Below are 16,482 nucleotides of genomic sequence, written 5' to 3'. Positions count from 1 at the left end.
GGAAAAGGATCGACTTTCTAGAAGTTTTTGACTTGTAATCTTCACACTCTTCGCTACCAAAATATTCATAATAATTCGTTTCTTATAACCCTAACATGAGATCAGGGCATAGCGCGCTCGGATCCTCCTCTATACCAACGAGCCTGGAAGGTGACGTGGGAGCGCCACGGACGTACCAATCACATAATCTTGATTTCCAATCTTTGCATTCAACATGTTTTTTTGTGAAACCAATACGACAAATAAGGTACAACGATCGAGGACCATTAGGGCATAGACTGGGATCTCCTGATCGCCGAGGGGAGTTCCCGCCAATCAGGGCTAAGGTATTACCAATCTCTACACTTTTTCCAGGAAATTGAGCAAAATATGCAAAATATGTTTAAGCTATGCTATTTCAAACTCGTTCTAATCGTACAACAGCAGGAAAGCAAATGACCTGATTTCTCAAGGAAAATAAGCTACGGCACAACGCTCTCCGTTGATTTCTCCTTGATTATAACCTCTGGAAAAAATTCAATATCGATATCGACGTCGCTAGACCTTAACAGTCTCAATATCTGGAGCCTTAAAGAAGCCCAGTTGTAAGTTGCCTCTGGAGGCACTGTGACGACGATGCATGGCACCGCTTTACTCAAACTTCTCCCCACCTGATACAGACAGACAGAATGCCAGGGCAGATCGACTTTGTTTCGGAGTAGCCTCACAATATCCCCTTTGACCTCTCTGTACTTAATCGAAGCGGGGTGATCTGAAGAGATAGCAAATCTTTTAGGGAAGAATCGTCTGTCACAGTCGTAAATGTCCACGTGCACAAACTTTAACTTCCTCCTCTTCAAGAGATCGCAGACTGCGTCTCGTACTTCGCTGAGATCACGATCCTGTACAGGGTCTTGCTCGATCCCTATGCTCAGAATTGTGCTAGGTCGTTGACCAGAAGGGTACACTCGCCTCACAGCAAAGTTCAGCTTCACCCCTGAGCCGTCTGCGGGAAACCCATGTTCGATGAATGTGTCTCGGATGTCACCTTTGTATGTCAAGATGAGCGCTTGTATAGCAGGGTGGGCGAGTACTTTGATCCCATACGGCCAGGGATCTTGGACGGTCGATGAGCGGTATGGGTCACAGCGGTAGAGGTATGTTTCGATGGGGAGCTTCTCGTTTACTTCTCGGGACTGTCGGCGTTGCCTGCGCCGATAGCGTGGGGCAGAGCAAGAAGTCATTTTGTGAAATAACGAGAATTTATCGAGAGCATTTGAATATATATCACCGTAATGTATACCTGAATGTAAAAGGGGAAGGAAGCAAAATAAACATATTGTATAACCAAGAGCCTCATTTATATAGGAGTTCCACGTTGCAGGCAACCATAGGTACCTAGTGAATGGAGGCCTAACTGCCGATTTAGGCATGTGCCAATAAGATATAAAAGCCTCAATAGCCCCGATAATCCAGAAAATATGAGTCACTCCGACTGTCAGCATATATCCTTGGTGATCGGGCGGCTTTTGTCAAAGCGTGTCTGCTTTGTCTACCTCAAATCCTAAGCACTCAAACCTGAAACACCTCAAATGAAGTGTCTATTGAGATATGTAATTGTTGAGCAAACAACTGTATTGTTCCATTGAGAACACACTTCAGTGACACGTGAGGTCTAAGCAACCCCCGTCGAATGATGCAGAGTTGATCGTGACATTGTAGAGTAATAGGCAGGCGTCAATTGAAATACAATAGGCTGTATCATTGACTTCAGGCACCCAACAATACTGAAATGTCTGTGTCTTCAATCTATCCAGTTCATTCCGCATTGAATCTGGAGATAGCTTCACGGTCGATCCTCGAGTATAAACTCTCTCGAGTCGGCCATCTTTTACCCTTGAATCTCCAAATCTCGCCTCAATCTCTCATCCTCTCAACTTCTCATCTTCTCGTGTTCACAAATCCGTCATCTCGAATTGCAAGAGGAAGAAAGTACCTGCCTGGAACGACGTGTTTGCCTAAATAAGCGCGATTCTGCCACCGCCTTGGCCGAGTCGGTGACATCAACCAAAAACTCTTTTTTTGCCATTTTTCTTAGGCCATCTACGGTAAGCCCGCCTAATCAACTAGCTCGTCTTCTTCTTGTTTTCTGTTGCTAGTACTGCACCAGGTTCTCGGATGATATTCGTGGATAGCTCACCTCATGTTGACGGAGACCCAATTCAATTAATTGCTTCATTCCTCCATTCCTTCTTTATCATTCGGGTCTTGTCATTACCCCGTCTTTTTCTCCTCCTTGCATCAATTCTTAAGCCACTGATCCGTATCTCCGTGAAAATCCACTCCACCCCTGGTCTTCCTACTTGGTGCTCCGTTCCCCTTTTACCGGCTGATCGTCTGCCTCTTTGTATTCACTTCTCATATTCATTTTCTGCATCTCTTACACCCCCCCCGTTGCATGGTCTCGCCAAATGAGGGCAATTCGTCCGGCAGAGAGCTCCTGCAATCATGGCTGACTCGCCGGCTAATCGAAGTAGGATCGTGCCCATCATGGCCGACCACAACGACGCTCCCTCGACAACAGCTCCAGCGATAGCAGCCACAGCAAAACCAGCACCCAAACCGAGGTCGACAACCAGAAAATTCACTGCTGTTCCCAGACCGGCCGATCCATCCGGCAGAACTACGCGTTCTCAGACCAAAGCGCTCGGTTTGGACGATGTCAATGTCAATCTGAAGACACTGGAAGCCCGGGGGCTCTACGTGTTCGATACCAAGGGTGACGGTATGGTCAATTAATTATTGCAATGAAGAATAAGATTTCTCATAATGTCTAGGTAATTGTCTTTACTACGCTCTATCCGACCAAATGTACGGTGATTGGGATCACGCGACCGAAATACGCGACAATTTATCCGGCCACATGGAAGCAAACCGGGAATACTTTGCAGGCTTTGCCGTGGCCCAAGGGGGAGAAAGACGATCCAAGCGAGCTGCAGCTGCACCACGAAGAGTACGCACTCCATTGGCAAGCCCGTCGCCCACACCGACCGAAATCGAAGACGCGTTTCAGGATATGGTCTCGCGTACTGCAACCAACTACATCTGGGGTGGTGCCGAGGAGCTTCAGGCCTGTTGTCAATACTACAAACGAGACATTCGGGTATACAGTGAGGATCATGTGCAGGATTTTCGAGCTTGGAATGCTCCAGATGGCGAGCTTCGGGACTTTTTACATCTTGCATATATTGTAAGCCCATCTCCTTACCCCGCCTTGTCAATGAATTGGTCCTTGCTAATATGTCTAGAACAATGTTCACTACTCATCAGTACGCAACGTTGACGGCCCACACGAAGGAATGCCGAACGTCAAAGCGAAAGAGCCAACCAGTCCGGTGGTTCTCGACCTCGAGACGGCCCAGCCTTGGAAGATCTCGTGCATCCAAGAAGGACTCGGAGGTCAATACGATCATGATGCGATTGTGGAAATGCTGCGTCGCTGCCGAGGAGATATTGACCGCGCATTTGCCAACTTGTTAGACGAAGAGTCCTCATCAGCTTCATCATTTGTCTCCTCAGCGAATTCTGCTGCGTCGTCTCAGACCTCAGCGGCAACAACAGCCAGCACATTGAAACAACACAACAGTCAACCGCACGGGCACAGTTCAGCACTCATGGCGAATTTTAAGCCTCGTCTGATATCGTCTCGGTCCTCTTCTCGCCACAGTACAGCCAGCAAACGATCTGCAGACGACAGCGACGGTGAGGATCCAATCCCTGCTGTTCGGCAACGTGGAAGGGAGCAAAAACGACGTATCCTACCCAAAGTCACCGTGGGAATTAACTTTGGCGACCAGGAAAAGCCGGATTTGGTCTCCTTGCGGTTGCGAGTGAACTCTGATGCTATGGCTGAGCAAACCAGTCCCACCCCTTCACCATTGGAACAACCGGAGCAACCAAAAACAAATCCTAAATCAGTCGAGGGCCGCAAACTACGACCACGCAAAGCAAGAACAAGTGTTGATAGCGAAGCTTCCACTTGTACAAATTCTAGCGATTCGCCCGTCATCAAAGTGGAGGAATGATTCGTCTTTATTCGAGCGTTGTCTGCGTTATCAATTTTGAAGCATTTATTTGCCATTGCATCGGCACAAGCACGGGCATTGCATGCGTTACATCTAGTGAGATAGTAGCCAAACGACGACATGAGCATCTTTGGAGTTTTTTGGGCATTTTCAGGGGAGAAATGAGTTGACATGAGATGAAATGACGAGCATGATACATGGCAAGGTGTTTGGCGTTTAGTCGTTGTTACTCATTACATAGTCGAGTTCTTTGGTGGTTTGCATGATGATGAAGCACAGTGTACATAGCACATTTCAGGAGGTTTATCCTCAATCGAGAGAGACAGGTCCGATGTAACGGCTGTCAAGATACTAAGTCAAGTCAATCATAAGCTGGCCCCTATCCCCCAACTCCGGCCTGACAATATTCTTTCCTGTCATATCATCATGTGCGTATCCACACCCACACTCCTGTTCCATCAAATCGCGCGTCAATCTCGAGATCGTATCAACAACCCAATCATGATCCCCATCCCCGCTCCCAAATTTGTAATGCTGCAACAAATGCGCCTGAAAATGCTTAATCCTCGTCGGAAAAATCTCCAACCTAACTGGTCTCAACCCTTCTCCGCCTTGTGACTCTGAATGTGTCTGCTCTTGCACAACAACCCTATACAGCGCACCCAAATCATTCCTAAACTCTTTATTCAAAGCATAATCATCCACAAAATCGCCACAACCATAGATGATCACTTTTCCCGGAGCAGGACACTCGATGCCCTGCACATGATGCGATGAATGGCCATGCACGATGTCAATCCCGCACTCAAAGAGGAGGAAATGCGCCATTTGCCGGATTTCGGGAGATGGGTGCCAGGTATAATTCGGGCCCCAGTGGAATGAGAAAATCTTTAGCGCAGGCGATGACTCGGATGAGCGTATTTCCGGTGCAGTGGAGTGTTTCCATATTAGTCGTTTGAGGTGTTCGCGGGATTTGGGCGTGTAGTCGACGAAGTGGAAGGTGGGTATGTCGCACCAGACGTGCGGATGGTCTGTCGCGGCGTATATGTGGACTTCATGGGTGCGGGTTGCGGAGTCCAGGGTTGGGGCTGATAGCGCACTTGGTTTGTCGCCGTGCGTCATTGTCGCATGTTGCTCCTGCACCTGGCTTTGTCGGGGTAGGTCGAGGATAGCAGGCGCAAAGGCTTCCTGCGTCGTTTCCCCGGCTCCCGCAAAGGCTACCCGATACTTCCCAGCACCAGGGGTAGCAGCAGGTGTGGCAGAGTGCTGCTTCAACGTCCAAATGGTCTCAACAAGCCCCTCGGTCCCAAAATCAAGAGTATGGTTATTCGCCAGACAAACAAAATCGATCTTGGCCGCTTCCAGAATCGGCATTGCGTTGGCCGGATGCATTCGATAATTAAACACCTTATCAGGCCAGGGGATCGGGTGCGTCGTTACGGATGTCTCGAGATTGATGATGTTCAAATCTCCCTCGGTTGCGAGTAGAGGCAAGACGGTGCCCCAAGGGCTTTCGAAGGTGTAGTTTCGGAGACCTAGGAGGGATGCGTGTTGGGCTTGGAAGACGCGGATGTGTCGCTCGTCGTCGGGAGAGGGGACGTGGTTTGGGTAGAGTTGATCGATGAGACGGCCGAGCATGACATCGCCGGTAAAGTTGAGGGCATATTCTTTGCTGGCCATTCTAGCTGTGTCTGACGAAGTACAAGGGTGGTTTTACAAGGGTGGTTGCGGCGTTGATGTTGTTTCTGTCGACCTGCGAGGCTGAATTACATGGGCGATGAGTGTGGTGTGTGGCCACTTCATAGTGACATACGTAAACCCTAATCTGTGGCAATCAAATTTAAATAGTATGAATTTCCAAACACATCGAAATCTTGAAATGTATATGATACTTTGTTTCAGACTGAGACTTTTGCTCACTAAAACAGTGGCAATGGGCTATGCCCATGGGTATAATCTAACATGATATTCATCAATAATAAAACTCGTAACTGGTGTACCGTCTACTCCAGCTCGGCTAATTCGCGTTCCTTTGCCTTCAATGCTTCTCGCATTAACTCGGCTTCTCGTTGAAGCTGCACTCGTCGCTCGTATTTGTAAGCGTCCGATTGCCCTGGAGACGGGATGGGCGGGGATTGTGAGTGACGGTAGCCACCACCTACAGGCATCTTGGTGGTATCTGCCGGATTTGCGCCGGGATTCAATATTGAAGAAATAGGGCTAAGCCGGGCTGGAGGGGTAGGGTACGTTTGAGACATTATTGGCGGAAGTTGATTGGATGATTCCATCGGTGGGAGAGTGTCGCCGTCTCTGTTGGATGTTGCGCCAGGGGAATGTGATTGGCGTTGGAAAGTAGACTGTATTTCTGGTAGGCGGGGACCAGGATGGTGAGGTATGGTAGTGGCGGCATTCATGTTGTAACCGGTAAAGTCAACAGGTGGTGGTGCCAACATTGGCCTATCAAGGCCATGCGCAAGTCGTGCTGGATGAGCTTCCGGGGACGCGGAAGATTCCGCTGACGATTGCGTTCCAGCACCTGGTGAGTGATCGCGCATTGCGGGGACCACTCGTTTACGCCGTTTGATGATCGATTTCTTCATCGTTGTTGGTCGGTAGCATCCATGTAGTTTGTAATACAGACCTGACAGAATTAGCATACTTCAATTGTTCAAGGTGGACTCTTCAAGCTCACCACAAGCATTGCAAATCGGATGGCCATTCTCGTCTCGTCTCCACAATGGCGTTACCGTAGTGCCACAGTTTTGACATGCGACAAGCAACTCTCCACCACCTTCTGCGTTGGGCATATTGGAATCGACTGCCGGATTTGGTGGTTGCTCTTCAGCAGGCTGGGGTACAGGCTGGCCGCTAGATACACGAGTAGTAGTTTTGAAAACACGATTGTTGTAAGCGGGACAACCGTCACACCCCTCTGCACCACCTGTACCATTGCAATTTCCACCACCCGGACATGACCCCGTAGAGCCACAACCACTTTCGGGCACGGCTGTCATTGGAGCTGGTGATGTACTTGGTGAGTCGGGGTTTGGCCCAGTAGTTGATTGCGGACGGTTCCGATTCCGTTTTGTCGGCCTGTGAACATTCCTAGCTTTCAAGTAGAGCCCGCAAGCATTGCATATTGTCGCACCTGTTGGAGATCTCCGCCATAAAGGTGTACTCTTAGTGCCGCAGTTGCTGATACCCATTAGCATTGATCCTTTGCTTCTATCAAGGATAAAGTCATCTCACCTGCATGAATGTCCTAGAAAGGCAGTGTCGCGCCCCGATGGTATTTTTGGTGATCGCTGTGGTCCTCTAGACATGGTATGGTCAACCTCCGAGTTTGCTTGATCCGGCGTCATATCCATTTCATCCGACATGCTGGGCTTGTTGGCGCTTTGCCAATCTTCATTGCCTGAAAACACTCTGTCCTGTTGCGGGAAAGCTAGAATCGGACGCAATCCTCTGGCAGATGAAATGAGCTGCTGTGCTGCGTCGAGATCTTCGGCGGATCGCACGGCTGTGGTGTCAAGTTTTCGTTCCAAACTGAGGGACGGCGCAGTTTCCATCTGTTGGCAAGCCAGATTTGCGGATGGTGGTAGTCCAGTAGAATAGTACAGTACCCGAACGTTTGAACAGTCGAACGGGTTTAAATGGTAGTAACCAATGACTCGAAACTCACAAGGCAGCAATAATCACTACTTAACTTGTCAAGCCATTTGCTGAGTGAAGTCGTGCTCGCTGTGAATCCAATGAGACCGAGAAAAACAAGGCAGTCGAAAAGCTAACCGCCAACACCGTGCAACGACAAGAGATCAGAACCGACCAACAACTATCACGAAGGTCGTGCAAATATCGTCTAGATGGGCCAAGTACAAAATAAATGAATAGTAGTAGAATAACACGAGAGAAATGAAGAGGTGAGGGTCACAGATAAGGTTGGAAGGAGGAGTGCTGGTGGGTGGCGTAATCCAGGTCCAGGACAGCTGGATGTGGTACGTTGTACGGCGACCTCGTGGAATCCGTAAATTCGCCGAGATCTCCTGGTCGACTTGACAGATCAGTTGCCTTATCACAAGAGCTGCAGGAGGTGGTAGTTTGTGACAATGTGTTGATAGCAAAAAAGAACCGTTGACGCCGTGGGCTGTGGAAGACAGCACAAAGTTTGAACTTTGATGACGGGTCAAAAGAGCCGAGCCAGACAACAGATGTTTATATCTGATTAGATGACTCCACGCATTTACTCCGAAGAACAGTCAGGAATGCCAAGCGGGTCAAGGGTCAAATGCACAGAGATCGAGACCAGAAAGGCGGTGCAAGGGAATGCCAGCAAAACAATCAATCTGCCTGGGGATAAGGAGCAGAATCAGCCAGGGCTGTGGGGAAATGACGAAAGAAAGGGCTTGAATATCCTCAGATTATTCGTAAAATGATGGAATACAACAGAATTTTCAGCGACCAGGGCGCTGGATTGGCTCTGGATGTCGTTGAGCCTGTTAGAGAGTAGCACAGAACAAGCATTGAGGCAAGCAGGCAGCGATCAACCCATTTACCAATTGGCGGTCGCGTCGATGTCACTCGCGCCATCCACAGACTGAGCGTTGGTAATATATGCGTGCTGATTGGGTTAGACCGCACGACTGCGGATCCACTTCTCGGGGTCTCGAGCTTCCACATCGGGACTAGCGGCATATATGTGCCGCAATACACTATCTGTTCCTTCTAGCGGTATTTTATTCTCTCAACAAGCAACATCCTCTCGTCAGCACAACTGGGACAATTCCTATTGGTGAAATGTCTTACCGCTAGTGTATCTCCCATACCGTAACATCGGAGCAGCCAACTACTCCGGCCTTCCTGCTTTCCTTCCTTCCTTTCTTGTCCGCATGATATAGCTTCACAGCTTCATATTGGAATGTCTCGTGGCGCAGCGTTGGCTTGAACCCATCTTGCGCGGCCTGTTTCATCTGCAAGATGACTCCCATCTTGCTAATCTTTGCCTGTTGCAGTAACACACTCAACCAATCTTCATGTGGCAGTACTCGTTCATGCTCCTGGTCCCTTCCCATCTTATAATCCCTTGCCTATACATGAGCATGCAAGCTAAATCACTGTCTACGTTTATACACCATACGTTTCATGCCTACAGATCACTGCTCCCTAGGCCTTGCTGATCAACACTACGCCGCCAGGAATTGCGCAAATCCCAGTTTTGTGACCTGCAGAATGAGAACCTGTTTCAATAGAGAACTCTATTGCTTCGTGAGACCGAGCTAATCCAGCCGGTACTCCTTCTATCATGAAATATGCTTCAACACTCGTCATTCCGTACATACTTTCGTCGCCGATACACAGGGTTCACAGATGGCTTGCTCGATGCAAGTCTAACTGGAGCTATCTGAAAATGAAACTGTTCAATGCATCAAGGAATCTATTTCTGACATCATTTTTGACCCTGATAGGCATCCAAGCTCCTCGCCATTTACACAAACGATACTAAGCCCCAACACGTCGTCAGAGAATCGCATTGAACTACAATCTCGTTCGTCTTTTGGAGAGCTTGGCTACCAGATCTCTCAATCGGCAACTGACCGTCCTTCTCTGTGTAGTAGTCTCACTCAGTCATGCATTACCTCATGGGTAGGAGTTCCGTTACATAGAAGCGCCCAACTACGGTCTGACGGATCTCTTCGAAACTCTTACTGTTTAGGAAAAACAGGCGAGACTGGTGTTGACTGGATACTTGTGCCTTCAGAGCTCTGCCGAAGCAGGTCAAACTTGAAACTTTCCATAAACTTGTTGCATTTCGAGTTGAGAATTGGAGATTGTTTTCAGCAGCTGAATGGAATCAACTTTCCTGATACCGAATATCGCAAAAAACCTCTCGCAGATCAAGCTTGACGCCAGCAAGCGGTATTGCAGCACTTGAATCACCAGCCAGTCGTTTGATACTGTCCAAAGTACTCCTTACAGCAATAATGACCTTATCATCGAAAGCAGTAATAGTGTTAAAACGAGCCAAATATTGCGACTCAATTCTCGATCGAAAAGCATCAATAGCTTCGCATTGTTCGATCTTCGACAGTATGGCATACGAGTTATACCGACAAAACTCCTCCGAAAAAATCATCTGGCGTGCAAAATAACAGATCTCGAATCGGAGCAGAGTGAAGAAAATCTCGCTCTTCCCAGTCAGACTGGCAGGAAGTTCTTTCCCATCCGGGTCCAGCATCGAGTCATTCACATTAGATGGAAAGGGAGTGTTGAAAGATTTTTCCAGGATGATGGGTTCCGTGCCATGCTCCGCTGCCATGCAGACATCTATGACGCATAGATGCCACCATAGCCGCCGGCGCATTTCTGCGTCGAAGGGTGAGCGGCTGAGAGCGGTTCCGTGATGATGGAGTTTGAGTCGGATTGCATTTCGTATCGCCACGCCAATAAGGGTATGTGCATCCGGGCCTTGATCGTCTCGCGACGCACATGAGAGATACAAAACGAATGCTTGTAGACTCGCGATGTTGGGTGAGTTTAAAAGATCTACACGTGCCAAAGCAGCTTCAACGCCAGCCCGGTACCTGTGATAATTAGCTTCGGAAATTTTTAAGTGCGAGTTCAAAGCTCGTACCTATCAAGAAGTGCTTTCTTCTGCTCGCCCAAGATGTATTGACAGTCATCTTGAGACATTTCGACAATAGTGCAATAGTAGATTGCAAACATTTGACATTCTGCGTAAGGCTCCACACGATCTAATGCTCTAATCGCGTTCACTATCTGCCTTTGGAGAGACGGGATGTGGAATAGTTTTAGAAGCGGATCGATGTTGTCGATGAACCTTTGCCATATGATAATGACGGTTGCCGGGGGTGGGTGAAGAGAGCCCATCGCTGGCAATGAGATTGAAGAGAAAAAGGCTGGTTGCTTAAGGTCCGGTAGAGTAGCAGTTACCTGCGGCACTAATGGCATCTCAACATCCCGAGTTCTGTCAGCAGCCACTGGCCGATCATTCGTAGACGATAGTCCAGAAATTTCAACATTTTTTGCACTATGCTGACCCACGAGGCTCATCTCCAAAAGTGATTTAATCTCAGATATCCCCTGCTCTAATGACTGTAACCTATTCTCAACACCTTCTATGCGATCTATAATCCCCTCATGGCCAGTCTCCACAGCGGATTCTGGATAGACGCATTGAATCCGCGTCCTCGCGCAATATGAGCAAGGGATAGACCGATCACATTTTATTTTTCGGCGACGACATTCATTGCACGATGGACCGAGACCTAGAACTCTGGGAGGCATTGAGAAGAGTCCAGGTAAGTTTACCAATAAGCTAATCGATAGTGTAAATGGATGAACGGATCCTGGTTGGATGGAGCGGGCGGTCCGCGTAGATTTTGTGCAGCATCTTACATAAGCACATGATGATAAACAACGATTACCAATATTTCTATAATTTCTTGCTTATATGTCCTATATCCTCAGATGTAATGAGTAGGGAGTACAATCAGTTTATACGAATCCTACCAATTGTGGATGGTGCAATAGGTGCGCATCGTCCGCAGTGGCCAATGAAGTCTCCTCGTATTTGAATTATACCATAAGAATGGAAGAAGACGATTAGCCATCATCTTCAATTTAGACATAAAATTCAAGGATTTAAATCCTTCTAAACCTAGCCACATGTATATAAGGGCTCATGTCATCTGCTGGTTTGTGCTGTTTTCGTCATGAGTAGAGACAGAGCTTCAGAAATATACTATTCGATTCGTTTAACTTGCAAAGCATAAGTTGCAAATGGCTTCTCTATTGAAAAACGTTGTCCTCATCGGGGTATGTCGCTATTATGCCTTGATATTCGACAGAATTTTAACACTAACTGCTGTCATAGGCATCCGGTGACATTGGCAGAATAATTCTCGACTCTCTCGTCGAATCCGGACTGTTCAACGTTACAGTACTCACAACAGGCTCGAAGACTGTCACATACCCCCCAACGGTTCGAGTCCGCAAGTCCGACTTTTCAGACCACGAACTTGAATCCGCTTTTACCGGCCAGGATGTTGTCATTTCAGTGGTGGGCATGGCGGCCTTGACTGACCAAAAGAGATACATTGATATCGCTGTGAAAGTTGGGGTGAAACATTTCATGCCATCTGAATTCGGTGCAAATGCGTCAAATGATGCTGTCCTGGAGCTGCTTTCCATTTTTCAAGGAAAGAGAGATGTTTATGAGTATCTTAAGACCAAGGAGTCGAAGGATTTCAGTTGGACGGCACTCGGAACATCAATCTTACTTGACTGGGTAAACATATTCTCATACTGTTTACAATTTTGACAAAACATATTACTGAGGCGTCTGATTTTGTAGTCTCTTGCTAGCGGAATCGGCGGATACTATATTGACACTCATACTGCAACAATCTGGGACGACGGCAACAAGCCGTTCACCATGATCACAGCCAAACAAATGGGAAGGGCTGTAATCTCAATCCTTCAACAACCAGAAAAGGCCGCCAATCAGTATATCCTCGTCGCTTCACTGGTTACAACCCAAAACGAGATTCTCGCCGCACTGGAAAAGGCTACAGCTAGCACATGGGAAGTACTACATACCACTACAGAAGAGCAGCTCCGTGAAGCCACCGAAAGCATCAACAAAGGTGATTTTGGTGGTTTCTATACCATGGGTAGAGCGAGCATGTACGCTGCCAAGGAGGGGTTGGGATCTGATTATACCAAGGAGGAAAAGTTTGCCAATGACTTACTGGGACTGAAGATGGAGAAATTGGAAGATATTATCAATCTGGCGATACACTTGAAATCAGTTAATTTTGACTAAGACTGGATGTTTATATATCAGTCTAGGTACAAAGTTACTTGGGTTATTTTTAGATCATCAGTGTAACTTTTGAGTATATGAAGTTTCCTCTTTAGGAAGGTGATCCACGGCCGATTTTGGCTCAGGCTTCGGCCTCGATATCATAGCAAGTATTATTTGTCTTATGAAAAATTCCCATAACCTTCCAAAGACTTTACAAGGAGAGTAGACAACGAACATTAACCGGGTCTTAACCTTGGAAGTCTTCTGTGACCGGACGTACCAGGTAATTATTACCAATGCTTTTGCTGATCGGAAGACGGGAATATTTGACAATATATTACATAGTAGCTTCTAGACCATATGCTTCTCTCGAATTCCCTTGATGGCGACTACATAAAATTGGGTTGGTTGGCTGAAGGTTTATCAAGCCCTAACGTTGAATCAGTAGCGTTATTCCGAGACCGGAATTTCGGGATTCGTTTCCTTGTGCTCATTGACGTCCATATTTGGTAAGTGGCTACATTATTGAAAATTGGTGATGATACTTAGTCCATCTAATATCAACGAGCCGGAGCTGCAGTCCCGAGAACGAAAATAAATCCCGGTATAAATTGGACAATGCTTCCAATTTCCTGCCGTACAAATAACAGAAGTCTTAAAGTCTGCGAGACGCTTATCCTTTCATTAACGCCATAAATAAAATCGTTTTTTCAGATCTTAGTCAAGATGAGCGAAGCAAGGGATCGTATCTCCGAGATTTCACACGACGACCTTGATAAATGGCTCCGCACGTCTACCTTCACAAACGAGCTTGAAGAGGTAAAGTCTTATCCTGTTCTGGAACCTTTTTTCATATTTAAAAACCCAGCTAACGCTCTTATGCAGTCTATCAGAGGCCATATCCATCAAGAACTGAGCAGCTGGTTATTTTACCGAAAGCTCGCCGCAGATTGCTCACGGAGCAATATCTCCCTTCATGGATTTGCCATGTATGTCTACCGATCTATTGCCATATCAAAATCTAGTGTGAAGTACTAATCACGAGGTGCGATAACAAGGCTTTGGGAAAGAAGTGCTTGGGAGTGCTTGAAAGATATGAACTGGCTCGAAAAATATCTCATTACTCGCGGGGGACGTTCGAAGCCCACAAACATTGAGGCGCCGAAGTTCGAGTGGCCAGAGTCACCTATTGAACCCGTCAGACCATGCCGAGAGGCTATGAAAGTCCAGAGAAAGCTTTTTGACGACCTACAACGCTTGTGCACTTTGGCTGAGAAGCATCAAGACACGGCCTTTGTAACAGCCTTGGAGAATCGCTATTTACGCAAGCATGCGAAGCACTTGAAGAACCTCGGTGATCTGTTAGAGCAAGTGGCTCGAGTTTCAAAGCAGCATGGACTGGGGCTATATATTCTGGATAAAGAATTACGCTATTGCAATGGTTGCATTCCTTGGCAGTCCCTGAATGACCCAGACACTCATCTCGAAAAGGTCAATGTGCTTACGACCAGAATTAGCGAGGGGCTTTTGCTTCACCCTCATGCAGCTCACCATGAAGGTGCCAAGGCCCCTATTCATTGAGTGGATGATATATGAGGGGAAAAAGTGTGTGAAAAAAAGTTTGTATTATTAATCATAGACTGTATTAATTAGATATAGGACATTGATCCATGTCATTGTAAGACCACTGAGGACAGCATCTCAGGCCATCCATACTCTTGCAAGGCGCATTGTTGAATTATCCATTGCACACGGACACGTATGGCCATTCCACCAGTGATCTGTACCCGAGCAGGCCGACTCAGTCTCTCGGAAGTTATTGGAGGTGCATTTGTTGAGATTCAAGTCATTTTCTGCAATAGCAACAGCAACTTTTTTGTTGAAATGGTTCAATCTTGTTCCAAAATCTGTCCGGTGTAGTCTTGATGCCTCCCGATTTTATAAACGTAAGGTTATGCAAAATTGGTAGTATTGCAGCCAACATTACAAGGTACAACGCGCATGCGAGCAAACCACATTTGAATAGCCTCTCCAACCGGCAAAATTTGGGCTATAATCTGTTGAGAGAATGGGTTTACGAGCTAAACATAAGTCTGATTCGTGTTCGTACTCGCAAGATAGGACGATACGTTTGAAATTGCCTATTTCGGAAACTGGCCAGTTAGACCTGGCAGCTTCGTTTCACGAAATATCTTTTCTAAAAGTCAGGGTAGATGCAACTTTCATGGTAGAATTATATACAGAACTTGATAAAAGTCGGATTATAGACGAGCAGAACTCGCTTACAGAATTCAGTAATACCATAATTCTCATTCCATGTTATGTATCACTAATCAAACCAACTTGTCGGTCTGTTGTTGTATACATCCATAAGAAGCCAATATCCTCTGCTACTACCTAGATCTATCGCTCACAGACTGCCACTTCATAACGTATCATGTAGTCGGGATTCAAGCGTCGTTACTGGTAGCGTCACTACTAGCACGAGTAGGCGCCAGGGTCTTCAACGCGACAGGAACACTATCCGCCTGAGATGAACCATCTTCGTTCCACTTGAGCGCCCAAAGACCGGTAGTATTTGTTTTCTGGGCCCAGAACTCGGACAACATTGTATCGTTGTCTAGGTACATGATGTATGCTCCGTACGTCATGAACCCAGTTTTCACAGCACCAGATGGAAGGCTCGAATTGGCTTCGACAAAACCGGCTTGTTCGTATGCTCCGCTAGTAGTGACGATATAGAATTCTCGCTTGGCCGTCGTGCTGAAGTTMCCAGTCACGTTCCATGGGAGCCCGCCGGTAGAGTCAATATACCCTGAAAATGTTTAGACCTTTATGGACAATGGAGATAAATATTGAATGATATCCTTACAGTCAATCGCAATGAGATTGTCTGATGACTCAGAGATATAAGCCAATCCTGGGTCTTCTTAGCAGAAGAAAGGTATGAATAGAGAAAAAAAGGGCGAAATACCGTCCTGTCCGGCGTAGACAGACAGTCCAGAGATGTTGGTACCGTAAGCATAAACCTGCATGGCTCCGGTCTGCTCGGCGACTSGAGCCATAACAGCTGCAAAGCCAAAGCCGGGCAGTGCAAGTAGGTATAAAGGAAGCTTGAACCACATAGTTGAAGCAGAGATGAAATGATATGCTCGATTTGCTAGACGAGAGCCAGATGGCGAGAATTAGCAAAAATGGACGAAGAAGATGATGTTTGTCTAAGTACTTCGAGTTCAGGAGAACAGAGGGAATTTATGGAGGAAATTCCTTAAACATAAGATCTACCCTTGTGATTGTTCTTTTCGTGTCATGCATTTCGTATCATGTTTCACTGTATTCAACAGCTGAAGTCTTTCCGGTGATACGTATACCTGTGCGAGGCAGAACACGTAACCCTCTATGAGCCACAAATCGAGGATCGCTGACAACTAAGATGTTTCGACTATGCTATTGGCATGAGTAGATGTAGGGCTATCCAAACATGTCGGCTGGATCCGAGTAGAGCTATGTGTTGGTAGAACTATGTCAGGGTTCCTGCAGAAGGACGCGCGTATTTACCCATATCGCTGTTGTTATTATTATGTTCTCAAAATA

General features: G+C 46.9%; 8 protein-coding genes across 8 annotated transcripts; 3 read left to right on the top strand and 5 right to left on the bottom strand.

Annotated features, from left to right (window-relative positions):
* Window positions 1-461: 461 nt before the first annotated feature.
* Window positions 462-1,223, bottom strand: BHQ10_005798 (uncharacterized protein; the record flags this gene model as incomplete). Its single annotated transcript, XM_040878312.1, has 1 exon — window positions 462-1,223. One exon carries the CDS (start codon window positions 1,221-1,223, stop codon window positions 462-464), a length of 762 nt encoding a protein of 253 aa, XP_040734302.1.
* Window positions 1,224-2,487: 1,264 nt separating this feature from the next.
* On the top strand, window positions 2,488-4,064 carry BHQ10_005797 (uncharacterized protein; the record flags this gene model as incomplete). The annotated part of the gene is made up of 3 exons (XM_040878311.1): window positions 2,488-2,764; window positions 2,817-3,229; window positions 3,288-4,064. The coding sequence occupies 3 exons, from the start codon at window positions 2,488-2,490 to the stop codon at window positions 4,062-4,064; spliced, it is 1,467 nt and encodes a 488-aa protein (XP_040734301.1).
* Window positions 4,065-4,415: 351 nt separating this feature from the next.
* On the bottom strand, window positions 4,416-5,744 carry BHQ10_005796 (uncharacterized protein; the record flags this gene model as incomplete). The annotated part of the gene is made up of 1 exon (XM_040878310.1): window positions 4,416-5,744. The coding sequence occupies one exon, from the start codon at window positions 5,742-5,744 to the stop codon at window positions 4,416-4,418; it is 1,329 nt and encodes a 442-aa protein (XP_040734300.1).
* A 323-nt stretch (window positions 5,745-6,067) lies between these two features.
* BHQ10_005795 (uncharacterized protein) lies at window positions 6,068-9,049 on the bottom strand (the record flags this gene model as incomplete). The annotated part of the gene is made up of 6 exons (XM_040878309.1): window positions 6,068-6,705; window positions 6,757-6,932; window positions 7,012-7,157; window positions 7,213-7,243; window positions 7,314-7,633; window positions 8,888-9,049. 6 exons carry the CDS (start codon window positions 9,047-9,049, stop codon window positions 6,068-6,070), a joined length of 1,473 nt encoding a protein of 490 aa, XP_040734299.1.
* Window positions 9,050-9,912: 863 nt separating this feature from the next.
* Window positions 9,913-10,949, bottom strand: BHQ10_005794 (uncharacterized protein; the record flags this gene model as incomplete). The annotated part of the gene is made up of 2 exons (XM_040878308.1): window positions 9,913-10,642; window positions 10,693-10,949. 2 exons carry the CDS (start codon window positions 10,947-10,949, stop codon window positions 9,913-9,915), a joined length of 987 nt encoding a protein of 328 aa, XP_040734298.1.
* A 912-nt stretch (window positions 10,950-11,861) lies between these two features.
* BHQ10_005793 (uncharacterized protein) lies at window positions 11,862-12,906 on the top strand (the record flags this gene model as incomplete). Its single annotated transcript, XM_040878307.1, has 3 exons — window positions 11,862-11,897; window positions 11,956-12,369; window positions 12,436-12,906. 3 exons carry the CDS (start codon window positions 11,862-11,864, stop codon window positions 12,904-12,906), a joined length of 921 nt encoding a protein of 306 aa, XP_040734297.1.
* A 708-nt stretch (window positions 12,907-13,614) lies between these two features.
* On the top strand, window positions 13,615-14,469 carry BHQ10_005792 (uncharacterized protein; the record flags this gene model as incomplete). Its single annotated transcript, XM_040878306.1, has 3 exons — window positions 13,615-13,707; window positions 13,774-13,877; window positions 13,947-14,469. 3 exons carry the CDS (start codon window positions 13,615-13,617, stop codon window positions 14,467-14,469), a joined length of 720 nt encoding a protein of 239 aa, XP_040734296.1.
* Window positions 14,470-15,338: 869 nt separating this feature from the next.
* On the bottom strand, window positions 15,339-16,013 carry BHQ10_005791 (uncharacterized protein; the record flags this gene model as incomplete). Its single annotated transcript, XM_040878305.1, has 3 exons — window positions 15,339-15,703; window positions 15,761-15,808; window positions 15,863-16,013. 3 exons carry the CDS (start codon window positions 16,011-16,013, stop codon window positions 15,339-15,341), a joined length of 564 nt encoding a protein of 187 aa, XP_040734295.1.
* Window positions 16,014-16,482: the final 469 nt, after the last annotated feature.

This window comes from Talaromyces amestolkiae (assembly GCF_001896365.1).
Source record: "Talaromyces amestolkiae strain CIB chromosome Unknown scaffold10.1, whole genome shotgun sequence".
NCBI lineage: Eukaryota > Fungi > Ascomycota > Eurotiomycetes > Eurotiales > Trichocomaceae > Talaromyces > Talaromyces amestolkiae.
The sequence above is the reverse complement of the archived record's forward strand: the minus strand, read 5'-3'. Positions and strand labels throughout refer to the sequence as shown.